Consider the following 27886-nt stretch of genomic DNA (forward strand, 5'->3'; position numbering starts at 1 on the left):
CAATTATTTTTTGTATCTTAATGGCTCTTTGAACATTGTTTAATGGAGGAAATTTCCTACCCGTCTACTGTATGAAAATTCTTACAAGCAGGCCATATGAATTGTTTTTTATTTGTAGGTATTAGAAAATTCTAGGGTTGCTTTAAATTACAGTATGCATTTTTTTATTATTAGCATATAATGTATTATTTGCCCCAGGGGTACAGGTCTATGAATCATCAGTCTTACACAATTCACAGCACTCACTATAGCACATACCCTCCCAAATGTCCATCACCCAGCCACCCTATCCTTCCTCTGCACACCCCCAGCAACCCTCAGTTTGTTTGGTGAAATTAAGAGTCCCTTAGGGTTTGTCTCCCTCCCGATCCCATCCCATTTCATATTTTCCCTTCCTACTCCTCATGACCACCGCCCCCTGCCCTACCTCTCAAATTCTTCATATCAGAGAGGTCATATGATAATTGTCTTCCTCTGATTGACTTATTTCAGTATGCAGTTTTTAATCAAAAATTCACATGTCAAGTCCAAAATATTAATCAACATTTTAACCTTTGTTCAGAGGTAAAAATTTATCCCTTACCTGCAATCCCCAGCTAGGGCCTGGTGGGCAGAGAAAGGATGTTCCTTGTTTCTCCATCACTTCCTTCCTTACCCTCCAGCTGCCCAGACTTACAGGAGATAGTCACACGTAGGCAAAGAGGCTGGAATAACCCATGTTAATGAATAAGCAGTGGTTTCTATTCTTAGATTGATTGTGCTCGTGAAGTGTCATCTACAAAGGGTACTGGGTACATCAGTTAGAGGGTAGATTTACACTCCTGCGGGTGTGGGTTGCTGCTCTCAGCGATTGTTCTTTGTTAGACAGAAGGCCTTGAGGGCGGTCTAAATGCCTACTGGATGCAAGTGTCCAAGTCAATAACGTGCAAGTGAATGAGAGAGGGGAGTCCTGGCATATTTGGATGATTTTAATGAGCACCATTTCCTTGCTTTTAGCTACACGAAGGGAGATTTAGACTTCACTTATGTTACCTCCAGAATTATTGGTAAGTTCCTCGTTTAATAACTGCTTAGTAGCTCAGCTTACAAGTGACTCCCCATGTTGACAGCAAACCTGTTGAACCTATCTCTCTCTCTGATCCCTGCCAGTGATGTCCTTTCCTTTGGACAATGTTGACATAGGATTCAGGAATCAGGTTGATGACATCCGAAGCTTTTTGGATTCCAGACATCTTGACCACTACACGGTGTACAATCTGTCACCCAAGTCTTACCGAACTGCCAAGTTTCATAGCAGGGTAAGGAGTTTAAGCGCTGGGATCACATGGTTTGAAGACATAACAGGGTATTTTTCCCTTTAAGAGCTATCCTCAAAGCTTTGGTCCTCAGACCCCCAAAGCCGATTAACTATATTCTCCAGGCACTTCTAGCCACGAAGTGTTTATTAGGCTGTTATGAAATATTTTGAAGATTTTCCTTGGGTAAGGACATTTGCAGGAATGAGATACCATGTAATTTGGAGTCTCAAATCACTTATGGCTGGTTGTTCAGTTGTTAGGGCACATTGCTGTGAGGCTCAGTTGGAGATGGAACTGCTATGTAGGGCAGTTGACAACCCTTATACTGTAGCACTAATCATGCCTTTAACCACTCCTTCTTCCTACTTTGGGCACCATGATGAAGCAGCGGTGCTAGACTGGTAGACACCAGCGTTCGTGGAAATAGCTCTCTGACATTCAGTAAAGGTGCTTCTTTCATGGTAGAGGACAACACACAGGCAGTCCACCCTGTAGGTGTGGTAGTACTATTACTCATATTTGGAGCTTTTACACCCCGTCTTCTGAGGTAGACGGGGACCTGGGACACAGAGAAGTGGTGACTTGCCCAAGACCATACCACTTGTAGGTGGTTTTAGGCTTGTGTTCTTAACTATTACTCTGGGCTGACGATATTACTGGAGAAAGCTGGCTTATCCTTCGAAGGAGCTTTTTGAATGAGGCAGAAAAATATTTCTAGTTTCTGGCTGGTGAAGCCACAAGTGCTGGCTCAGGTTTGAATCTGATGCAGAGTTTGGTATTTCTGGCCACGGAATTCTTTTTTTTTTTTTTAATTTTTTTAAAAGATTTATTTATTTATTTGACAAAAATCACAAGTAGAGAGGCAGGCAGGGAGAGAGAGAGGGGAAGCAGGTTCCCTGCTGAGCAGAGATCCCGATGCGGGGCTTGATCCCAGGACCCTAAGATCATGACCTGAGCCAAAGGCAGAGGCTTAACCTGCTGAGCCACTCAGGCATCCTGGCCATGGAATTCTTGAGTGACTCACTAAATGAAGGCTTTTTCTCTCTCAAGAACATCTTCAAATATTTTTATTTAGCCTTAGATATGATTGGTTTTGTAAGTATGTCTGAGTCTATTAATAAATAGAAAGGATTTTCTATACAGTGGACACTTTTAAGAGTGCAAATTGATTTCAAATAAACAAAACATTAGTTGGTTGTCCATATGGTGTATCCAGGACCTCAGCCTTGATGCTGGAACACATTTTGCCCCAAATTTCAGTTGCCATTGATCATCTCTGGGTTTCAATTTCTGGATCTGTAAAAAACACAAGAAATTTGGTCTCTATGTTCTCTAAGACCTGCCTTAATGTTCAATAAGATAGGAGAGGGTTTTGCTAAGGACTTTATTTTCTCTGAGTGTTCCTGGAATAGGCAAGAGAAAACCCGTTGAATCTCAAATTTAGTGAGCAGCAAAACCACCTGGAGTGCTAGTCAAACCCAGGCCCCGTATTTCTGATTTCATCAGGACTGGAGAGTCGTGGGAGTCTGTACTGCTAACAGCTTTCTGGGTGCTGTTCCTGTTTGCCCTGGGGACTGCTCTTTAGAAGCAGTGATAAAACCATTTTGAAGCAGTTAGGTCTAAATTGCCATTCTCTAATGGAGATTTTAAATGCAGCTTTTAAAAATTCCCTATAATTAACTGCCTTTCCAACTCTTCTTCCATCTATTACCTAATTCAGAGTAAGTGAATTAACATCAAACAAAAATGTGGGTAGATACTCTGTTTCTAACTCGGATGCAAATCTTTTGATTTTTTTCTTATTTGGAGACTCTGTCAGTGTCATCATTTTCATAACTGAAGGACTATCATAGACATTTTATTTGATCTTGAAAGGTCTGTAATGGTCTGGAAAAATTTTGCTCTGAAAGTAAATAAAGATATACCATTATAGAAGTATTCATACGGATGAGGTTGTCTCTTTGTGTTGGATTTGTAAAAGCAATCTCTATAAAGGTATTTTTAAAAAGGTGTCTATTAGTATAATTACATATTTTGTGACCAGTCTTAACAGTGTTACCACAAGACCAGGACTTACATATTGAGCATCGGTCCTGGGCTGTTCTTGTTTGCCCTAGAAGAACAGGTGGTATGTTTAGCTTTTTGCCACCTAGAACAGTGGCTGGCTTGGCTAACACACGGTTCTCAGAAGAATGAATGTGCGAAGAATTATTAAACACATAGATATAAAATAAATATTTGGTTCTTTTTCTCGAGACACTTAAGCCTAGCTGGAAAGAGAAGGCAGGGGATGTCTGGGTGGCTCAGTCAGTTAAGTATCTACCTTCAGCTCAGGTCATGAACCCAGAGTCCTAGTATAGAGCCCCACATTGAGCTCCCTTCTCAGCATAGTGTCTGCTTCTCCCACTGCCTTCTGCTCCCTCTGTTTGTTCTCTTTTTCTCTGACAAATAAATAAATAAAATCTTTAAAAAAAACAAAAAAGAAAAAAAGAAAAGAAAGCGTAGCTAAAACATGCTAAGGACAACTGCAAATAGTATTTTAATCTTAACTCTGTTTGAGATTTGACTACATCTCTTTTCAAGCCCTCAGTCCTTTTTCTCCCCAGCACTAATACCACAAATTGATTTCCATCTCATTGTTGCATTACTTAGGAAAAGTTTTTTTTTTTTTTTTTTTTTTTTTTTGGTTCTCATCTCTCAGGGCATGAGGGCTAGACCTATTTCTTTCTCCTTCCAATACAGTAGAGTGTTAGGTGTGCAATTAAATCTTATTTTAACAAATATGGATGGCACAAGGTGCCTGACTAGCTCAGTCAGTAGAGCATGTGACTCTTGATCTCAGGGTTGTAAGTTTAAGCCCCATGTTGGATGTAGAGATTACTTAAAAATAAAATCTTTAAAAAGTGAAAAAAAAAAAAAAGTAGTGTAGATGGCAGAGTCTTCCATAAATTCCAGTGTTGGAAAAGACCAAATATGAGACTGGTTTTATTTATAGACTCAAAGAAGTCCAGTTCTGTGTATATCTGAACTCAGTCACTTTACATTTTAATTATGTGATGTGTGTTTGGGGAGATGCATGGTGGTGGCAGAGCGGCTGTTTCCAGGAAGATTTCACTTTGTATTGTGAATAGCTTTCATGCTTAGAAGCCACGTGGTTTGATAGGAATCATAGGAGATGATCAACTAGTAGTTTTCTTAGTATTTGCATGTGGAACAGAACATTAGAAAAGGACTTAGTTTGGTCTCCATGTTGACAGAGGCCCCAACTCAAAACAGTACTTGTCAGAGTGCCCCACTTTCAAAGGGGAGTGCTAGAATGCCTATTCAGAACCGCGCAGGAGGTACTGAACAGCAGTTCTCTTACTCTTCGTAGCCAGTTTCCACCTTGAGGAAATAAAAATGACCAGTGTTGACACTAAAGTCCTGGAGACCAAGGAGATGCATTATCTAAAGCAGGTGTTCCTAATCTGAGTTAAAGAAATGCAAGTCCTCTGTGTATCTAGACCCATGGATGGGCTTCAGAGAGTTTAACCAACTCTTCCATTCCTTTTTTCCTCCCTCTTTCCCTCCCTCCCTTCCTCTTTTGATAGTAAACTATACATGACATAAACATATACCATTTCAACCACGGCTAAGAATCCAGTTGGATGACATTGAACACATTCACAGTGCTGTGTAACCATCACCACTGTCTAGCCCACACCCTCTCCAGCATCTCCCAAATAAATACCCATCTACTCTGTGGGTGTGTGTACACTGATTCATTTTCTGCACACATTTACAGCTCTGCTCAGAATATCAGGGATCACCACTTTATACACTGCTTTTGGCAACAGATGGAAAACTGGATGAATGGATACTAAGTTGAGGCTGGCCCTAAAGTTCTTACATGCTGATAGTGCTCCACTGCTGCTCTGAGTGTCCTCCCTCCCCTGTTCAGCCAGGTAGAAAAGTATGCTGAAGGAGCCCCGTAAGGAGCATAAATCATCATCATCATCATCATCATCATCATCATCCCAGGTTCCTTTAAAATCTTTCTTCATTTTGACTATTTCTAAACTACATGATCTTGTAGGACTTCTTTTGAGAACAAATTGATTTTGGGGAAATATGCTACCAACTTGAACTTCATAAAGATCAATCTTTTGTTTGTTTCTTTATTCATTTCCTTCCAGAACTCACCAAAGAGGTCACCGTAGCTCTCAGGTGTTTTGGTTTTGGTTCATGAAAAGGGTTGGCCATAGAGGAGTGATTTTACAGCTTCTACTTCATCTCTCCCTCTGCCACCAGTCTTCAGTGTAAGGATAGGAAATAATGGGGTGGGATGGAAAAAAACCCCCAAAAAACCCTGGCCTGGAAATTAGAGGGCCAGGGATCCCCACACTCTAGTTCTGTAGGCTTCAGTGAATTGAATATCTCCACCTTAGAAAATACAGCTGTCACTTGAAGCCATAACCACCCCACAAATGTAAGAGGGAATTGCAGTTAATAATCAATCAGCCACTGTGATAGAATAGGAAGTACATGACTCCTTTTATTTTTTTTATTGAGATGAAAATTATAGCATAAACACAAATTTCAAACTTTAAAAATTACCCGAGGTTCACATTGTAGCTGCTCCTCTTCCTGGTTAAGTCACCATTTTCTCCTGTATAAATTAAGGATGACTAGACCTATATCTATCTTGCAAATACTTAGAAACTTTTTCTGTAGGTTTGCTCTAAGGAATAAACTTCATAGCAATATTTGCCCTATAGTAAACATTTGGTAAGTGGTAGTTATGATTAATGTTAGTAATAATAAAATGCCACAAGAAATGATTGACTGACAGGCCCCCGTTTTCCAAAAATAGTGTATAGATTCTTAAAACACTGGATATGGCTCTTGAGTTCAATTCTCTGTAATACCTTTTGCTCTTGTGCCCAGCAAGTGGGATGCTTCGGCCATCTTATCTCACCCTTGGAGTGATGGAGAGATGAAAATGGAGCATCTAGCCCTGGTGCTGTTTGGCTTCTTCCCCCACTGGATGGTATTGTGGCAGCCTGTAATCCATATGGCGTTTCCTGATGCTTATGGCTCTGGGAGATGTTTAGAAAGACTAGAAATCGCATTGTGAAGTGTCACATGTCCCAGGATTGTGGTTATTGCACAAACCTGTGAACCCCAGGGAGCTACAAAAACAGCTTGTGATTGAATTCCTTAAAACATTTTTGTTTTGTTTTGTTTATGCCTTAATGTTTTTTTCCCCCCTTTTAGACAGAGTACATGCTTTAAAAAAAATTCTAATTGTATGTTTGCTTAATGGTATATAATTACATATCAAGTAAATATATAATTATGGAGTACTTTAAATTAATATTATTTACTTGATTGATTTAATGATTGTGGAGCTTTTATCCTATTGTGCTAAGAACAATTTAGCCAACTTTTAGCTGAGACTCATTACAGATACTGACATTTAAAGTGTTTGTATGGTTGACAGACAGCTTCTAAGAGGTTTAAAAATACTTCCAGGAAAAACCGTTTTTTTTATACTTTTACATGATTGCAACCTAAAACAACAGCAAAATTGATTCACTTGTTCCTTCCCTGAGTGATTGTACATGTGGACAAATCTCAGCACAAGAACTGATTGCCAAATGGGGTGCATTCCTTTGTTCTTTCACTCATTCATTCACTCAGCAAATACCTACTGAGCACCTGCCATTCAACTGACACATGGACATGACTCTGGGGTTGCAAAATGAATAAGTTTGGTGTCTCTTCTCATGGGGCTTAGTGTCTAGAGGGGTAGATGGGTGCAAACAGTTAATTTGAGTACAATTGGAAAATAAGCTGGCACTCACCATGCTTATGTTGTGCTACTTAATTCTCCTAAAAGTCTTGTAATGCTCATTTTCACTTTATACACAAGAGGTTTTAGGCTCTGAGAGATCAGTAACTTGACTAACGTTAATCAGGTCATAAGCGGTAAAAAGCAAGGGTCAAAACCCAGCCCGTGGGTTCAACCCTGTTGTTCACCTGATAAAAGCTTCAATAAATGAGAATAGATGAGAACATGTGTACAAAGACCTAAGTTAACGAAGATTTCTGCTCTGGGTGTTAAAGAAACTGTCAGAGACAAAAGAGCACTTGAACTTGGGTTTTAAATGATGAATGTACACTTACCAAGGGAAGAAAAACACTGAGACAAGAACTAGCTTATACAAATGTACACTTTGCAATTTCTCCGATGGCAAAATTTGTCTTCTCAACTATTCTTTTTTTTTTTTTAATCAATATATCATTTTTGTTCCTTGAGAACACATCAGTGGGGAATCCATTTGGGGGTAAAGAATGGATCAAGCACAGCCTGATTCGTATTGGGTAGAAGGGGGCAAGCTGATATAGAGTCTAAATTGACAGACAGTAGAGGGTCATCCCAGATTGTTTGATAGCTGTGTGAATTGTTTCAACCAGTTAGTTTACTAAAATCACACCCATCGTTGCCAAAAGATACAGGTAAGTGAGTCATTACCCTACAGTCATCTTATAGAAAAATGTTACAAATTCAACTGAAGGAATGGACCTTCTTGACAACCCCACAACGGGAAACTCCAGGCGTTTGCCTTTGGATGCCCGCGCTAGAGAGAACACACCTCCTTTCCCATTTATATTTTGACTAGTGATTATCTGGTTACCAGAAAAGGGCAACCAAATAGATTACTCCGGCCTCCCTCTCCCCACTGTTAAACATTAGGAATTTGAGACATTTGGGGTTTCTTAGGCCAGCGGAGGTAGTGTTTCAGAGTATTTTCTGGTGACACCATCCACATAAAAACCTAGTCTTCAGAATTCCTTAGCTCAGTAAATGGCACCTGCCATCCTTTTATGCAGCCATTCTGGCTGGAAACCTAGGGGTCATCCTTGACTCTTTCCCCCTCATCTCTTAAGTACACCCCTCCACACTCACTGCCCGCATATGATCAGTCTCCAAGTCATACAAATACAGGTACTCCACCTCATCTCTAATTCCTGAATCCCTCAAGTCCCATTGGCACTTGTCTGGCCTAAGCCGCCATCATCCCTGACTTGGACTCCTCAGCAGCCTCCTGGCTGCTCTCCTTGGCTACTCTCATGGCGTCCACGTCCATTCTCCACACTGGATCTTGAGACATCTTCAGAAAATGCAGATGAGAGTCACTCTCCTTCTTCAATATTCTCCCAGCTCCTAACAGACCTTGAGTCATCTGGCCCTTTAGATAAGTAGACTCATCTACCTACAGGGTAGATCAGTCTACTTGATAGCTGTGTGAATTGTTTCAACCACTTAGTTTACTAGTTTCTAGTTTACCACTTAGTTTACTTAGTTTATCTACCTACAGGGTAGATAAGTCTACTTATCTAAAGGGTTATCAAACAGGGTTTCATTCATTTTATTCAAACATATCTGACTTTATCTGAACCCAGGGCTTTGCACTGGCAGTTACCTGATACAATAATGATTATAATAACTAACATTCCTTAATCACTTTGTGTGTGTCAGATACTGAGCTGAGCCCTTGAAATACATCCTCATGTACTAACCACATCTTGTGAGGTAGGTAGGTAGGTACCACTACCACATTTTATGAAGGAAGAAAAGCTAAAAGAGGTCATAGGGTTTGCCCAAGTCTAAACTTCTCCTTATTTTTGTTACCTAAATTAGTAAATATCAGTTGGGGTTCATGCCTAATATTTTGAATCAATGATGAGCTCTACCAGTCTACTCTTGTTGCCCAGTGATTTATATTCAGAAGATCTGGGTTGCACTGCTGGTACTGACCAACAGTATGACTTTAGACAAGGCAACCTCTGAGAGTCAGTTTTCTCATCTGTAGAATGGGGATCACATTAATACCTGATTTGTATGATTATGGTACAGCTCATAACCAAACAGAATTCTAGGAACATAGTCAATGCTCTGTAATGGGTTAAAGGAACACATGTATTAGATGAAGGAAAATACCGAGGATTGCCCCATGGAGTTGTGAGTTCTCTCTTTAAGACAGAAAGAAATAAGAGCTCTGAACAAGGGTATCTTTGGCTAACTCTGCAGCTCTTTTCATGTTCTCATGAGAACGAGGGTAAAATTAGGGATAATGTAGGATTTATAAGGTAATACTGTAAATAAGTATATAATAGGTAGGTCAAACATTTTATTTTGTTTATTTTATTTTTTTTTTTAGATTTTATTTATTTATTTGACAGAGAGAGAGAGATCACAAGTAGGCAGAGGCAGGCAGGCAGAGAGAGATGGGGAAGGAGGCTCCCTGCCAAGCAGAGAGCTCAATGTAGGGCTGCATCCCAGGACCCTGGGATCATGACCTGAGCTGAAGACAGAGGCTTAACTCACTGAGCCATCCAGGTGCCCCCAAACATTTTATATTTAATAGAAATTAAATGCAACCTCACAGAATTAAAAAAAATCCAAACATATAGTTTAAATGGTCAATTTTTTTTTTTAAGAGAGAGAGAGTACATGTATGCATGTGTGTGTGCATGTCCAGGTGTAGGGGAGTTGGGGGGAGAGGAGCAGAGGACAAGAGAGGGAGAGAGAGAAAATCTCAAGCAGATTCTGTGCTGAGTGCAGAGCCCAATGTGGCACTGGATCTCCCAACCCTGAGGTCATGACCTGAGCTGAAATCAAGAGTTGGTCTCTTCACTGACTGAGCCACCCAGGTACCCCTAAATGATCTATTTTTATTTAAAATGTACTTCAAAATGTGTTTTTAGTACCTTTAGTGGAATGGAATTTTTTAATTAAGGAATTGGTATATTAAACAATTCTTCTACGTTTGGACCCTGTTCCCATCTCTTCCTTCTATATTAAAAGAGAATGTGGTATCATATTCCAAAAGTTGTTTGTTGTGATAGCTCTTTATGGAGAGGAGTCGCTTGGGGAGTTCATTTCCTTTTGCTCTGTGCCTTAGGTCTCAGAGTGCAGTTGGCCCATCAGGCAGGCCCCCAGTCTACACAACCTTTTTGCTGTGTGTCGGAATATGTATAATTGGCTACTACAGAATCCCAAAAACGTCTGTGTTGTCCACTGCTTGGTGAGTAATCTTCATTACTGTTGTTGCTGTCATTTGTAGTAGGTGGGTTTGGTTTGGCCAAGTACAGCTGGCTCTGTACAGACTGGTGGACAGGTAACATTTAAGCTGAATAAGCATTTATCGAATCCCTACTTAGGAATTAGGTAATGTGAGGGATATAAAAATGAGGGAGGAATTTATTATTCTTGCCTTAAAACTTGAGTACTTTTGAGAGAGGCAGATACATACACATAGTACAGGGCCTCTAGAATGTGCTAAGTATTATAAAAGGTAGACACAAGGACTGAAGAAGAAGAAGTAGAAGAAGTAGACACAGGCAGAAATACCATTAAGTTCTGTGTGAATAAAATTGATAAACACATTGGAATATTTATCATTTCTTTTTGTGCTTGAATAAAAATGAAATAAGAAGACCCCTCTGCTCTTGCACATAGTCATGTAGATTAATTGTATGTTGTAGCAATTCCTAGTGGAAGTGATGACTTTCTTGACCCCTGACTTATTAGGGTCCCTTTCCCGAACTATCCTCTTATCTATTGTTTAAAACTCAACTCTGGTAAAATATTTTTGACTCATGAGTACTTCCCCAATATGGACATTTCCAGTGTGTATCTTAATGTCGTCTGTGGCATCCTTGTAATCTGGCGGTCTGCCTGTTTTTGCACTAGACTATAAGCACTCACAGGCAAGAACTATGTCTTCTTTATCTTTGCACCCAGGTCTGAAAGGTTTGAATAAGTGATTGCATGCATGAACAAATGGACACACAGGTGGAATCTGAGCATAAATACTAGAACTATTCATTGCTTCTAGAAATGTCAGGGTATATATTTTTTTGCTCTAGGGATTACCTGATGATTTTCTCCCTCCTTGAGAGCCAGTTGGCTAAAAGAGGGAAAAAATCTAAAGAGCATACTTTCTTCTTTCTGTCTCATGTTCTCAGACTCTTGGCAACAAAGAAAAAGCACTTGGTGTTCATAGAAGTTTAATGCGAAAGGCCAAGGGGTTTTCTTGTGGAGGCACAGTAGATTGTACAATAGAACAGATTACTTTCAGGGACTAAGCAGCCTTTAGGCACCCTGGTGATTTTCTCTTTACTCAAGAACTTTCTAAAAAGTTCGGAGAGCCAGAGTCTGACAGCTTTGTAAGAGAAGATGGCTTAAGAGATACTGGAGGCTTCTGGTTCTTATGATACAATTATGAAGAATCAAAAACCAACAAAGAAGAAAAAGAAGCAGACAAAGGATTATGACACCATTGGCTGCTCTCTACTTACTGGAAAATGATGTGCATGAGTCGTACGTCTGTATCAAGTCTTTGGGAAATGGAATTGAAGCTGAAAGTGGGAGCTTTTATTTTTATCATGTATATTTCTGTCATTAAAAATAATAAGCATATACTCATCTTTCCATAAAAAACTAGTTAAACTTTGAAAAAGACTTGTGTGGTAGATAAAAAAGGAGGGGACACATATCCCTAGAGCCATGAATCAGGTAAGAGTATCAAGAAGGCTAAATCTAAAAGGAATGAAGATTAAGAAAAATGTCTTTAAAAAAAAAACACAAAAACTGTCCTTGGAATAAGGACAATAACAAATGCTTAAGGCACATGGTTTAATCTTAACTCCTTTATTCTGTTTCTCTATCAGGGAAACAGATGTCAGGCTAGGAAGGGAGTTACAATGATCATTAAGACAAGCTGATAGGTAGTGAGATATGAAAAGAGCTTCACAGTACTTAAAAATAATCCACTCTCTAGACTTAAATTCTGTGACAGAATGCCGAGAGCGCTTGGAAAAGCAATCATGGACTCCTTATGTAATATGAGGAAACAGGAAATAGAGGCGCCAAGCAAACAAAGACAGGGGAGTTTTTCCAAAAGATGGAGGAGGTTGATCCTGGAAAGTTACAGGCTGGTGAACCTGATGGAAATTCAAGGCAAAATTCTAATCTAAGTCTTTGCACAGATATTAAACTCTTCGGAAAAAGAAGTCCTCATTGCTTCATTATGAACACATGTATCAAAACAACTGAACTTTTGCAACAAGGCCAATAGATTAGTAGGGACAGTTTATTGGATTCCTGAAAGATATTTTCCAATTTCTTATAATCAAGATAGAGCAATCTGGGCTAGGCTGTTATACATTGAGTTGGATTTTGGCTCAGTATCTGCTTCCAAAAGTAGGTGATTAATGACTCAGCATCCTTCCAGGAGAAAGTTGTGTTTGGTTGCTCTTTTAATTGAAAACATTGATGATGATATGAAGATCAAGCTTACCAATTTTCTCAGAACTGGGAAGGTCATATAATGAATCTGGATTTTAAAAGCCATTGCAGGTTGGTTGTTTAACAGAAGCTAACAATGTGAAATTAAACACAGAATAAATGTAAAGTCCCTAATCTTGTTGTAAAAGATTAAATATTTTTGTGTCTTAGCTTAACACATCATTTGAAAAAGAACTAGGGGTTTTAGTGGATAGGAAGATCAATAAGAGCTTGTGGTGTGACTTAGCCTGTATATAAACTACTTTAGCCTTGGGTTATGTTAGTAAAAGCATAGTGTCCAGAATAAGGAAGATGATATTTCTTTTCCTCTCTAGTGTGGTTGGAGTATATCTCATATCTTGTATTTCACATCTGGGTAGCACATTTAAGGTTGTTGTTTTAAAATGAGTCTGTGCAGAAAAAGTTTGCCAAATGACGTCTGTGAAAATGGAATATCAAATGGGGAAGAATCAAAGGAACTGTGTATTGGTTGGGATTCTTTAGAGAAACAGAGCCAACATATAATGTATTTATTATAGGAATTGGCTCATGCAGTTACAGAGGCTGAAAGGTCCCACAATTTATTTGCTCTCTGCAAGCTAAAGAACCAGAAAAGCTGGCAGTGTAAATCAGTCTGAGTCCAAGGCCTGAGAACCAGAGGCTCTGATGTCTCAGGGGAGAAGAAGGTAGACATTTCTAGTTAAAAAACACAGAAAATTTGCCCTTCTTTACTTTTTGGTTCTATCCGGGTCCTCAAGAGATTAGATGATGCCCGCTCATGTTGATGAGGGTGTTTCTTTTTTTGCTCACTCTACTGAATCAAATGCTGATCTCTTTTAGAAGCACCCTCATAGACACATCCAGAAGTAATATTTTACCAGCTATCTGAGCATCCCTTAACCCAGTCAAGTTGACACATAATATTAGCCGTCATAGACTGGGTGTGTTTTTAACTTTGAAAACAGAAGAGTTGGTGGAAAGGGAGGGTATTTCAGAAATGTGAAAGGCTTTCCCAGGGAGAAAGAAGTAGGCTTACTTTTTTTGACAGAAGGAAGAATCAGGATCACTGAGTGGAATAGACTTTAAGCTGAACTTACTCAGGACAAAAACTTTGTAACCGGGACTGAGCTTCTTCTAGTAGCAGCAAACTCCATGTCACTTAAAGTATTCTAGAAGAACCTGTGTCACCATCTATCGGGAGTGTTACTGCATATAGTTCTCCATTAAATGTGGTCGAATCATGTAAATCTTCTTTATTTTCTCTGATTCTAGGAACATACCTTGGGTGAAATATATACATAGCATATTCCGAAAAACAGTATTTCCCAAATCTGTGAACTCTACCTCTGGCCGGCAACCAAGAGACCTCAACTACCAGTTCTGATCTTACAAGATCAAAGTTACTTTGAAGATTAGATTATTTTTCAGTAAATATATACAAATTAAACTTACATTGCTTGGTTTCTTAGGTTAGTAGAGTTAATTTTGCCCTTGTTGTGTTGCGATTTGAAGATCTGGGACAGAGTTTGGTTTTCAAATGCACAATTTTTAACTGAAAATCATTCTGTTAAGAGGAATTCTCCCTTGTCTCCCCTCTTTTCACTGCAGGCACAGCCCTTCTCCGTGGTGAGTGGCTGATTGGACCATGTCTGTTTATGGTCCAATGAATCACATTTATACATAAAGCGTTTATGTATCTTTCTTGGCAGGATGGACGGGCAGCATCGTCAATTCTGGTCGGTGCTATGTTCATTTTCTGTAACCTCTACTCTACTCCTGGCCCTGCCATACGGTTGTTATACGCAAAGCGACCCGGAATCGGGCTATCACCATCCCACAGGAGGTAAAGTAAGCTAGATGCAGAGTAGGCCCAGATGTTTCTAAACTGCTGTCATGCACTTAAAAAAAGGAAAACCCTTTTTAGGTAATTGACTTATTATAGTCCCATTAGCACAGTTTCTCCCTTTCTTATTTTAATTGCTTCTCCTTACTCTTTTTGCATTGAAAGTGTTTCTGATGATAAATCCTAAAATTTTCCCAGAGCCAGAGCAAGCCTTTAGCTGACAGATTGAATCTGGTCGATCAAATAAGAACAGATATGCAAATATCGAGCTAGTGTAAGGCTCCACAAGTTTTTTCGTTAAATAAATATGCCTTTTCAGTTCTTCGGGGGAAATATAGGAATGTCACTAGATAAAAGCTTTCCTAAATTTTTGGCTACATCCTCTTTTGGCAGTTAATGTTTAAGAAATTAACAGAATAAATGGTTATTGTAAGTTAGTCATTTTCAAGAACAGACTTGACAGCAAAGATTGATTGTTTCTTTCACCGACAGAATGTCAATCTTCTGTTTCAGGTACCTGGGCTATATGTGTGACCTCCTAGCAGACAAACCTTACCGCCCTCACTTCAAGCCTCTCACCATTAAGTCCATCACTGTCAGTCCAGTTCCTTTTTTTAACAAACAGAGAAACGGATGTCGTCCTTACTGTGATGTATTGATTGGAGAAACCAAAATATATACAACCTGTGCAGATTTTGAACGAATGAAGTAAGTTATGATACTTTTTTAAGAAAAGATTTTATTTGTTAGAGAGAGAGAGCAAGGGAGTGAGCACACATAGGGAAGATAGGTAGAGGGAAGAGGAGATGCAGACTCCCCACTGAACAGGGAGAGTGATGTGGGGCTCGATCTGAGAACCCCGAGATCATGACCTGAGCTGAAGGCAGATGCTTAACTGGATGAGGCACTTGGGCACCCCAGTCATGATACATCTCTTTACTTCTTCCTGTGAATTGCCTTATTCTTCTGTAAGTTGGATCATATTCTTCCTGGGAGAACTACATTACTGTGACATGGCTGATGTTAAAAAAAAAAAAAAAATTCTGTGTAGGTTGTAATTACAGAAAAGCAAAACTAAATCAAGGGACATTATAGCTCCCTCTCAAATTGAGATACAAGCTAAGGTACTAGCGTGAGCTATAATGAGGGTTAAGACAGTGATGGCAACAGAGGACCTGCACATTGAAGAAAGAGATGACCTTGATGAGATTTAGTGAGGATGAGGGAAAAATCAGGGATGAATGAAGTTTCTGGGTAAGCAATGAGGTAGATAGTAATTTAATCAAAGCAGTTATAGAATCCACAGTAAAGAGCAGGTGCCAGAGGGAGGTGGTAGGAGTATGGTGAGAAGATAGTAGATGGTAATATAAAATGAAGTTAGTTTAGAATAGGTTAAATTTGGGGATTGGTATCCAAGATACCCAGAGAGCATAACAGTGCCGTTTCTATGCTGATCTTGGTTGGACATTTTTGTTCCCTCTGTCCCTACTTTAACTGTTAATTTAAAGTCAAGTGACAAATACAACATGGCTAGATGTATTTGAGGATCATGACATCTATAGAGTAGGGATGGGTAGTCAATTTATCTGGAAGTCCAGTTGGGATGGAGAGAGAGAGGACCTATCATTAGACCAACAGCATCCCATAGGAGAACCAGTTTGCACCCATGGCTGTTCTCCTGACTCTTCTCAAGATAGGAAACAGTTCTTGGGTGCAGACTTGGGCAATAGATCCGTTGGCCAAAGCCACAGAGGACTCTACCTATGTGATAATACAAGATTAGACTCTTCCAATGTAAATTTTTGTCTCTGTTCAAAGAGAATACCGTGTCCAAGATGGAAAAATCTTCATTCCCTTGAGCATCACTGTGCAAGGAGATGTTGTTGTTTCCATGTACCACTTGAGGTCAACCATTGGGAGCCGGCTACAGGCTAAGGTATGGTTTCAGGAGGAATTATGGCATAAATTCTTCTGAGCCTTTAATAGGAATATTTTATTTTATGTTGTTATTTAAAGGAATCTCTGTGCCCAGTGTGGAGCTTGAATTCATGACCATGAGATCAAGAGTCTCATGCTCTCCCTGCTGAGCCAGCAAGGCATCCCTTAATATAAGGAGTATTTTAGAATCTTTTCTAGGCATTACTTTGGGTTTGAGTGGCTTGTAGTTTTAGAATTAGAAAGAGGTCTTAAAAATTACTTATGCCTATTTCCCTCATTTTATAGGGAATGAGACTCAGAGAGGTTATGATTTCCTGGTCCTTGGCTTGATGACTTTGCCAGAAGCTGACAGCCCTAGAACTTCTAGCAAACTTTGCTCTTTAGAAGCTTGTGCCCTTTTTTATAGTGTCCCATTTGGATCAATGGGAGAGGATATATTTCTATGAAGGGTGTGGGATTTAAGTAATTATATTTTAAAAATTTCTTATTATCGTAACATTCACATAACATAAAATTCATTCTTTTAATGTATGTAGTACATACATTATGCTTAGTATTTTCAAAAGGTTATGCATCACTACTATATAATTCCATAATGTATGTAGTACATACATTATGTTTACTATTTTCAAAAGGTTATGCATCACTACTATATAATTCCATAACATCTTTATCATGCCCAAAAGAAGCTCTATACTTATTAGCGGCCACTGCCCATTCCCCTCTTCCATCTCCTAGGCAACCACCAATCTATTGTCTGTTTCTATATACTTGCTTATTTCGAACATTTCATATAAATGGAATCATACTATATGTGGTCCTTTGAGACTGACTTCTTTCACTTAGCATGTTTCTGAAATTCACCCACGTTGTATCATGTATCAGTACTTCATTCCCTTATATGGCCAAATGATATTCCATTATGGCTCTGCACTTTCCATTCATCTCTTCATCAGTTGATGGACATTTGGGTCTTACCTTTTCTTGGATATTATGAATAATGTAGTAGGTACTTGTATTTTAATCAGAATTGTATTTAATCAGAAATTTGCTAAGCGCATGCTCTATGCCAGTCATCACCTTAGGGGTATAGGACAGACAAGAATAAGACTGTGTCCCAGCCTTTTGGGAGCTCAGCCTAGCAGGAGAAATTCATCACATATCTGAATATCCACTATCAGAGAAGAGGTAGGATGGAATGCCATAATGGGAGTGGTTTGTTTTAGCCTGTGGTGGCTGCAGAAAGGCTGCAGGGAGGATATGACCTTGTAAGGTGGCCCTTGAAGGATTGGAGGTTGGAGCAGGGGCATCCTGGGTAGAAGGAATGGAATGAGCCAAAGTATGACAGTGAGCAAGAACGTGAGACATTAATGGAGGGGATGACTTGCCCAAGCAGAGTTCATGGGGAGGAGAGGCTGGAAACTCTGCTGGGCTATTTCCAAATGGGAAGATCATTTAGTATTCATAGTAAGCAAAGGCTCAGATTTTGAAACAGTTGAAAGTGCATGGCTCCCTAAAATACAGTCTTTTGATCCAATTCCCTTTTCACTGGCTGACTGTAATGTGCTTCTCTCATGTATTTTTAGGTGACCAACACCCAGATATTCCAGCTTCAGTTTCATACTGGATTCATACCACTGGAAACCACAGTGTTAAAGTTCACCAAGTGAGTGCTGCTTGAACCGAACACCCCTTTCAATATAAGCAGCTGTGAAATGCTGGAAGCCAAGAGCCCAAGGCTCATGGACTCTATGCTGCAACACCCCTGGAACCCTGTGCTGCAGGACTAACAGTTGTTAGAGTGTAACTTAGCAGCTCAGGAGAGCCCAGTTGCATTTTACAACTTGCAATTGGATATAATTTGTCTTGAACACAAGAGGATTAAAGACTTGAAACAGAAGGGTCTAAAATTCCTCCTGAGGGAAGAAGACTGAACAAATTAGAAACCCTTTGCTTCTATGTATCCCTTTGTGTCTTTCAATAGGGATGGCAGTTTAATCTGTGGTATGCTATGAGTGATGACCCTTTAGACACAATGCCAGGCCATAGCACTGAAGCAGGGTACCCCTCTGTACGAACTTTAGTTGCTTTATTACTACATGGTCTTGGGAACTCAAGCCTGGAGGATAGGGTCAGGATAGGAGGTGGATATTCAGCAGCTCAGGGTGGCCCCCTGGGGCTATTTCATTACCTTAACAACTGACTTGGCCTTGCCTGGATCTATCAGCCGTCCTTCTAGAATGCCTTCACATGCAGTAGTATCCAAATTTTTTGAGTAGGCATTACTCTCCTCTTTTCTCTTGATGAGGAAAGCAAGCTCAGGACAGTTAAGTCACTTAACTGGTTAATGATTGCTTTTTCCCTAGGAATGAGTCTCAGGGTCAACCTGAGTCAACCTACAATGATTTCTGTGCTGAACATCATTCTGATCCCATTGTTTTTCACTGATCTTCTTTTAAATTCCTATGTAGACCTGAGTTGGATGCATGTGATGTACCAGAAAAATACCCTCAGCTATTTCAGGTGACTCTGGATGTAGAACTACAGCCCCACGACAAAGTGATAGACTTAACTCCACCATGGGAACATTACTGCACGAAAGATGTCAATCCCAGCATCCTCTTCTCTTCTCACCAGGAGCATCAAGATACTCTGGTCTTGGGAGGTATGACTCCCCTGGTGGCTTTATTTTCAGGGCAAAGCCTCTGTGTTAGTTATCCCTTTGACTTCTTTCCTGTGTTTCATTGATGCTGCATGGCCTTTTGTCTTGCAGGACAGGCTCCAATAGACATCCCTCCGGACAACCCCCGGCATTTTGGGCAAGGTGGCTTCTTTTCCTCTCTCTGTTGGCAAGGTAATTCCAAGCATTTTTCTGAGTTACGTGGTTAGACACTTTAAGTTACATGGTTCTTCTGTGAATGTGGTTCATTCTCAAAGCAGCCTCAAAGGCAGCAGCACTTAGAAGTCATCCTTATTCCTCCTTATTTCACACCCTCCCTGCTCATTCCTTTTCCTTAATCAGGCAATTTGAAATTACTTCCCTATTTTCAACTCCATGGGTACTCTTAGACTGATGTATAAAACCATTTTTAGCCAAATTCCACCTTTTCTCTCTATGCTGTGTTTTGGATCACATCTTACATGGACTTAGGAATAAGCATGACATTCTCTAGGATTTCCCTTTATGCTGCTGACACATGAGTTAATAAAGGACGCTATCTCCTGCTCTTGAGTACATATTCTGAAAACATAAAGTCTGGCATTTCTCCCAGAGGGCTCTTACCACCAACAGTGCAGATCTAAGCTTTCCCCGGTACAGAAGAGGCAAACACCTTGCCTATATGTCTCTGCTACATGCCTTAACAGCCGTGGCAGAGATTGGGCTCAATCACAGTATCCTTTTCTGCCAAACCTGGAGATGTTTTAGAATCTTTGCAACATAACACTTCACACTGCTGCCATCGGTAGACTGGCATTGGCATTCTGTCCGTATACATTTGTCTCCTTGCTGTAGAGTTTGCTGAGGTTAACTGCAAGATTCAATGCAGAATTGAATCGCAAAGACTTTCTCTAAGAAAGGGGTAAGAAAATAGCTTTGGCAATGCTCTGGATAAAATTCTTTTGATTTACCTTTCTTTGCTGAGTGAGCATAATGTGGTATTCCCATTGTCTTTGGAGTTTTCCACGTTTGGTGACAAAAAAGTTCACAGAATTCCTTTGAATTAAAGCCTTACTTTCAGGGAGCCTGGGTAGCTCAGTTGGTTGAGCAACTGCCTTCAGCTCAGGTCATGATCCTAGAGTCCTGGGATTGAGTCCCACATTTGGCTCCCTGCTTGGTGGGGAGTCTGCGTCTCCCTTTGAGCCTCCCCCTTCTCATGCTCTCTCTCATTTTCTCTCAAATAAAAAAGTAAAATATTTTTAAAAAAGAAAAAAAAAGCCTTAATTTCAGAATTTCCTACTGAGAAATGGAACCAGTAACATTAAAAAAAAAAAAAAATGGGACGCCCAGTGAAATTTAGACAGCAGGTAGACTTCCCAGTTCCCACAGTAACAAGTCCACTGCCATCGTAACTTCTTCTCATAAGGGCTTTTAATAAAACTTCACTTTTCCCTCTCCACTGACATTGTAGTAAGTAATTTAGAAATCATTCCTGTTAGGCTCTGAAATAGGTTTTAGCATAAATGCACAATTTCTTATCTGAACCTCACAGAACCAGAAGCATTTAGGAAGTGCAAAAGTTTCAGATTTTAGAAAGGTGATATGGTACGTAAATTGTATATTACTTAGTGTCCCCAGCAGCATCTCAGACAACTTATAATGGTACGTAAATTGTATATTACTTAGTGTCCCCAGCAGCATCTCAGACAACTTGTAATGGAACATATTCATGTTTCTGCAGTGAAACATTAAAAAAAAAGAAAAATCACGCTGGGTGAGATAAATGGAGTTTATAAATACTTTCACATCAGTTCTGGTCAGAACTGGTTTTCCACCAGCTGAATTTGTTCCAAACTTAGGGAGACCTTTCCCTTTTCATAGCTTTGTGCATTTCAGAATCGGGGATTAAGGATATGGATCTGTACTTGATTTGGAATGTGGGTCTAGCTGACATTAAATAAGGAAGTTCCTTTGGAGGATCTGTTTCAAGGAGCACCTGAAAAGTTCCTCACCAGCCTCTCCATCCCTTCCCCAGTACAGGCTCTTCCCTGTTGCCCATCTGATGTTGACAGGGTCTAAGGACCATCCTGAGTGGAGCCCCTCTGTCTATTCACTCGTTAGGTGTGTGGCTTGCTTCCACTCCAGACTTTGGGAGGAAGGACTTGGTTTTGGCCAAAGGCCTGGAAAAGAAAAGACAGAGGAATCAGCAAAAGATTAGGAAACAGGGTTTTGTTTTGTTGTTTTTTTTTTTTTCCAAAGCACCTAGCAGTAGTACCTAGAAGATAATAATCATAATCATAATCGTAAACACCAAAGTACTACTTCATATTGGTCTGAACATTTTCTGTCTATCATCTCATGTAATTCTTACAGCGGCCAGCTGAGTTAGGTACTCTTTGTCACCTCCCTTTTGCTGAGGAGGAAACCAAGGCACAGAGCAGAGGAGAAGGAAAGTAACTTTCTCAATGTCACAGAACCAGTAAGTAGTAGAGGTGGGATTCAGACCCAGCCTGTCCAGCTGTGAAGTTCCTGCTCCTTTTCATTGTGCCGTCCTGCCTCTCAGATGCCCAACAGAGGGTGATTGAATGTCATGGGAAATACATCCCGATGGCCATCGGTAAGGGATGTTTACTCAGGCATTGTTTGCTCAGGCCTGCTCCTTCCTCTTTCTGGAGTTCTGGACTGACTCTCTCTCCTCAAAACCAATAGTCCTGTGGCCAGTAACTAATTATGGGCATCTTTGCCTTCCTTAGATCAGAAATCAGAAAAATCGTTCTGTGAAGAGGACCACGCTGCACTAGTGAACCCAGAAAGTGAGCAGTCGGATGATGAACTTCTGACTCTGTCCAGTCCACATGGCAACGCCAGCGGTGACAAACATCATGGAGCTAAAAAGCCCAGCAAAAAGCAGCAGGAGCCAGCTGCTCCTCCACCCCCCGAGGATGTGGACCTTCTGGGCCTGGAAGGGTCTGCAGTGAGTCAGAACTTCTCTCTGCCAGTGGCGCCTCCCACCAATTCTGAACTGCTGAGTGACCTATTTGGGGGTGGAGGGGCAGCCGGGCCTGTCCAGGCTGGCCAGTCAGGGGTAGAAGACGTGTTTCATCCGAGTGGACCTGCGTCCACCCAGTCGACACCACGCCGCTCTGCCGCCTCCACGTCTGCGTCTCCAACCCTAAGAGTGGGAGAAGGTAATGTTTTCCATGTTGTGCTGTACCTCTCAGTTTTGAACGGTAACCTTGGAGCCAAGCAGGCAGTATTGAACTTTCCTAGTCAGTGAGACTTTTCTGGTCTCCCTGGTCTCCCTCTTAGAGGTCTCTATCTCCAGTTAAATGGAGAATGTAAGAGGAAATAGGAATGTTGTCCATTTTGGTAGGACGATGTAGGAGTGAATGTTTGAGCTCTTCATCCTTTCTGGGTTTTTTTCCCAGAGCTTCAATTCCTGAGCTGCTTTAGTGACTTCTGCTTGGAGATGTAGAATGATACATTGTTACTAATAATAACAGCTAATATTCATGAAGTACTTACTGTTTGCCTAACATGAAATTTAACACGAAGCATGGATTTAGTTATTATAAAAATCTGGTAACTAGGTGCTATTATTTTTCCTATTTTTAGAGTTAAGGAAATGGAGGCTTAGGGTCAAATAAGTAGCATACATTTATACAGCTCGTTACTGGCGGGGCCAGGGTCCAAAACTGGGCCATTTGACTTGAGAGCTCTCTCTTAATTTTCCTGTAGTGTTTTCCTGGAATTGTGATTTTCTAAATACACTTTGGGTACCAGAGAAGTACTTGGTTACTTCAAGCTACATTCAAGGCACTTAGGCAGCAGCACTGCTGACTGTAGCCAGGTGGTTGTTTCCCGGGTGGTTCGGCTTTGCTCTGCTGATTGTTTCAGGCTCAACCTACGACTGGTCCTTGGCAGTGTTTTGAAATTTGCAAGACACTGTATGTAGCTGGGTCAGTGTTTTAGCTGCCCCTTCTTACTATCTCCAGGAACCAAGATGACATCATGTTAGGAAGAGTAAAGAGAAACATCTCAGCTCTGCACTGCTGTGGTAACCTGTGAGAACTTGCTTCCCCAAGCTAATCCTGCAGTTCCCAGGGGGCTCTCAGGGTGATGTTCATTTACAGTCGTTCAGCTGGAGGTGTTTGGTGTAAGAGTGAGTCTTAAAATCATAGTATGTGGGTGTTGAGCCTCCAGCTCGTACATCAGTGACTGATGGGCCATGGTGGTACCCAGGCGCCCTGAATCTCAGGCCGTTTCCTCTCTATCTGGCTTCCCTTTATCTAGTTCTTACTCAACAAAGTGAACAAAAGATCTGTCGGAAAAAAAAAGTCTGCAAGATCCAAACACCATAGTACTCAGTCAGGTTCCAAGGCCATGCACTTTGTGTGACTTTCAGTGATTCAGTTCATCACAGTCCGGTGTAGATAGTTACATTCTAGGGTCAGAGCTACAGGGGATCTTTGAGATATGAGTTAAACCCGTGCCTCAGGTTGTACATAATGAAACTGAGGCTAAATGTATTGATTGACTTGGTCTTCTGAAACCGTTTCATATCCTGTGGGATGAAGATAATACTACTATCTGGCAGGGAGAGACTGAGAATCCACTGAAGTATTTTTCTTTGAAGGGCAGTATAAGCTCTGAGAAATGATACAACGTTGGTTTTGCTATATTGTTGCTGGAGTCCTCAGCTGCTTACTTTGTTCTGGTCGTCTGGGTACATTCACAGACTTTTCCTCACTTCACTAAATCTGCACCTGGTTTCTAGCAAGTTACTGAGAGGTGGTGGTCGGAGAAAGCATTTGAGTGACATAACAACACTCATTTTCTCCTCTTTCTAACTTTCAAGTGAGCCAGAGACCACAAAAAACAGAAGTTAAACAAAACCTGGTCAGTGGGGTTTTCTACTGTTCACCTTGATAGCAGAGCTTGTCTGCCTGGTCTTTGTTCACTAATACATTCAGTATGAGCACAGGCTGTTCACAGAGCATCTCCTTTGGTCCCAGCGTGGTTTTGTGGGTCATTTCTGGAGGGTCCACGAGGCCCTCATTGTTGGGATTTATGGGTCATCCAGCAGATAAATCTACAGTCCTCCTTTGTCCATGAAGACATTGGTATGCCAGTCCCATTCCTGTGCAGTCCGGAATCCTCAGGTTCCACTCTTGGCCCTGGGGGAAATTGTAAGGGTAGAATGGACCTGTGGAGTGGCCCAGGAGGCAGGCTTCATCCCAGTGACAACTCCTCAGTATTAATTTAATGAATGAACTCACAGGACGAAGAAACACGGCTTTCCTTCCATTGTATAGGTGCCACCTTTGACCCATTTGGAGGACCTTCTAAACCATCGGGTCAGGATCTCCTGGGTTCTTTTCTGACCACGTCCAGCGCTTCCAGTGACCCCTTTCTTCAGCCTACAAGAAGTCCTTCACCTACAGTGCATGGTAAGAATGTATTTTAATTAATTAGTCAATCTCTAAAACATTTTATTTGTTTGTTTGTTTGTTTGTTTGTTTAGAGAGAATGTGTATGTGAGTGGGGAGAGGGGGCAGGAGGCTGAGAGAGGGAGTGAGTCATCAAAATGGCCTTTGTGGCCCTATGTGCTCTCACACCCCAGTGCTGTGACCTCATGTCCTCTCCCTCCTGCTCTCTCCATTCTAGCCTAATATGGTCTACTGGTTAGAAGATGCTTATCACCCACTCTCGGCCAGTTAGCACCCCTTTGTTTTGTCACTATTCTTCTTTTGACCTGTGTCATGACAGTGACTGGAAAGAGTTTTCCACTACCTTGCTGGAGAAACAATTATTCAGCTGTTAGTGGATCAGTTGCATCATCTTCATACAGGATAGCATGTAGGTCAGACTGAGAGGTTAGATTTCCCACCTCTGATTTCTACAAGGTATCACCAATCTCTTCTGAAAATCAAGAAATGTTGCCGTTGAGTTCTGCAGATATTTATTGAATATCTACTCTAAAGACAGCAATCACTTGGGATATATTATTGGAAGAAAAAGTAGATAACCATTATGAAAGACAGAAATAGAAATTTAAAATACTAGGTGATTACCTTTTCATCTGTATGTTCCTACATCTTCAACAGATATTACATTTCTTGAGGCTAGACAATGTCTTTTAGTTCTCTGTTCCCTAGTGCAGTGCCTTACATATGGTGGGTGGTCATAAGGACTTGTGGGCTTGATCAGTAACAAAGCTGAAGTTCACCTTTCATGAAAATGGTGCCAAAGGCTAAGAAGGAAACCCCTGCCCCTCCCAAAGCTGAAGCCAAAGCAAAGGTTTTGAAAGACAAGAAGACAGTGCTGAAAGGCATCCACAGTCACAAAAAAATTGAAGATCCTCATGTTGCCTACATTGTAATGACTCAAGACACTGTGTCTCTGAAGGTAGTCCAAATATTCTCAAAGGAGCACCACCCCCAGGAGAAACAAGCTTGATCACTATGCCATCATGAAGTTCCCTCGACTACTGAGTCAGTCATGAAGAAAACAGAAGACAACAACACACGTTAATTGTGAATGTCAAGACCAACAAGTACCATATCAAACAGGCTGTGATGAAGCTCTATGACATAGACCTTGATCAGACCTGATGGAGAGAAGAAGGCATATATTCGACTGGCCCCAACGATGATGCTTTTTGGATGTTGCCAACAAAATTGGGATCGTCTAAACTGAGTCCAGCTGGCTAAATCTAAATATAAATTTTTCCACTATTAAAAAAAAAAAAAACCCAAGGTTGAAGTTCTAAGACCTATTTCTACATCCTAGTTGTGTAGAAGACCAAGATCAGAGTTTAAAGGAAATCAAACAGCAAATGTTAGCAAAATTGTCTAATTTCCACCACAGTTTTCATGGGTTACTATAGTAGAAGAGAAATAGAAAGGAAAGAACTATTATGACTGTTAAGGGCATGTTCTTTTTAACTCAATGAGAGGAAAGTACAAGATGTCTTAGTTATTACTAAGTTGAAAGCAAACCTTGGTAATGGTAATTTCAGTGCTTTGATGTTTCTTTTGGTGGTGGTGGGGTATGTGTGTGCTTAATACTATTTGCCATGTAATTTTAATGTTTGCATTTTACTCACTGATTTTATGGACAGAACCTACAGGTGCCTTAAAAAGAAATTCTTTCTTATGGTCTCTTGTTTCTTACTTGGATTTTATAGATTCAGAAAAAGCTTACTCTACCAATGTGTATTCCTCTAATATACCTGATTCTCTGTAGCTGAACATTTCTTATAAATTCTACATTTGGAATTTTGAGAGGAGTCAGAATGATCTCTCTCAAAACTGCAGTAAGTTAGTTTTGAGTGATAATGAATGATGACACTGGCATAGTAGTGACGTATATAGTTAGTGCTCAATACATGCTCTGATTGATTCATCATTCTCCATTCAGTCACAGCAGAGGGGAAAACAAAGTTTTAGTTCTAAGCTAATCATAACTCTCATACACTTATTAATACCAAAGTAAGGCAAATGGAATGTAAGTTTCTTTTTACCTTTTTTTGTTGGCCACTGACTTTGTGTTAAATGTAGAGGTAGAACACACAAAAATGAATAAGATAGTTCTTACCTTCAAGGAACTAGCAATTTAACGGAGACCAGACGTATGCGTAGTTATAACTCAAAGTGTGGATGGAAGTTAAATATAGGTAAGCCAAAGAAGGAAGAGTGTAACAAACAGTATATGGGTTCTACCAAACTGTCATGTAAGTCACCATAGATGAAGGTGTTCATCAAAAATACCAGTGTTGCAGAATCTGGGAGAGCTCAGAAGCAGAGCCAAATCACTTAGGACATTGGCAGGTCACACAGGTTTCATGGAAAGGACAGCGTTTTTCTGTGTGAACTCAGGAAAGCAGGTTCTCAGCTATTTTGTTATGATTTTTTTTCTTCTCCCCATTTGCAGCTTCTAGTACACCTGCTGTGAACATTCAGCCAGATGTTTCAGGAGGTTGGGACTGGCATACCAAACCAGGTAAAAGCAGGTTATTTTTGTGCACATTTAGCCAATTGCTGGAGCATAATCCTTTACCTGAGCTGTCATGAGTACTTGCAGAGTATTATAGCCCACCCATGCGATTTCCTAAGACTCACCTTCTGGGGGACCTTTTCACACGGCCTTTGGTGACATGATAGTAGTGTGTTTTATACATTATTTAACTATTCCCAGTTTCATTTGCTGAATGTGTCTTGAAAATAGAATTAGGCAAATCTGGGCATATAGCTAACTCAGCCACTTAGAAGCACTCAGATTTTTTATAAGTCTGAATCTCCATTTTTAATCTGTAAAATAGGGTTCATAATTCTTGTCCCACACAGTTTGCACAAATTTAAATGAAATAGCTTATATGAAATTTTCTGGCATAGAGTAGGTACTGAATAATCTGAGTTGTCTTAACATAGGACTTGTTTTAATGTTGAATTTGTCTATAATAAATAAATTCTCTTGGGACACCTGGGTGGCACAGTGGGTTAAAGCCTCTGCCTTCAGCTCAGGTCATGATCCAGAGTCCTGGGATTGAGTCCCGTATCGGGCTCTCTGCTTAGCAGGGAGCCTGCTTCCTCCTCTCTCTCTGCCTGTTTCTCTGCCTACTTGTGATCTCTGTCTGTCAAATAAATTTAAAAAATCTTATAAATAAATAAATAAATAAATAATTCTCTTTCTTATGGCTAGTATGGTATTTCTTGAGAGCCATTTCATATGATGATATTTCCAGTCCTGTGCAAGTTAACACACACACTCATATACACATACACACTATATGCTTATCACAGCAACTT

At 40.4% G+C, this 27886-nt stretch overlaps 1 protein-coding gene across 5 annotated transcripts in view; it reads left to right on the plus strand.

The window, feature by feature from the left end:
• DNAJC6 (DnaJ heat shock protein family (Hsp40) member C6) overlaps nt 1-27886 on the plus strand; it is a 139161-nt gene that overhangs the window by 96274 nt on the left and 15001 nt on the right. For 4 of the 5 annotated variants that reach the window (XM_082687825.1, XM_082687824.1, XM_082687826.1 and 1 more), the window contains 12 exons: nt 997-1046; nt 1150-1298; nt 10250-10372; nt 14346-14479; nt 14993-15187; nt 16298-16415; nt 18004-18083; nt 18889-19082; nt 19191-19271; nt 21830-22264; nt 24392-24526; nt 27012-27080. In XM_082687825.1, coding sequence (XP_082543951.1) covers nt 997-1046; nt 1150-1298; nt 10250-10372; nt 14346-14479; nt 14993-15187; nt 16298-16415; nt 18004-18083; nt 18889-19082; nt 19191-19271; nt 21830-22264; nt 24392-24526; nt 27012-27080 — 1763 coding nt within the window. The remainder of the gene's footprint in view (nt 1-996; nt 1047-1149; nt 1299-10249; nt 10373-14345; nt 14480-14992; nt 15188-16297; nt 16416-18003; nt 18084-18888; nt 19083-19190; nt 19272-21829; nt 22265-24391; nt 24527-27011; nt 27081-27886) is intronic. The other variant, XM_082687828.1, reaches the window with a different exon arrangement.

This window comes from Mustela nivalis (genome assembly GCF_964662115.1).
Source record: "Mustela nivalis genome assembly, chromosome: 10".
Lineage (NCBI taxonomy): Eukaryota > Metazoa > Chordata > Mammalia > Carnivora > Mustelidae > Mustela > Mustela nivalis.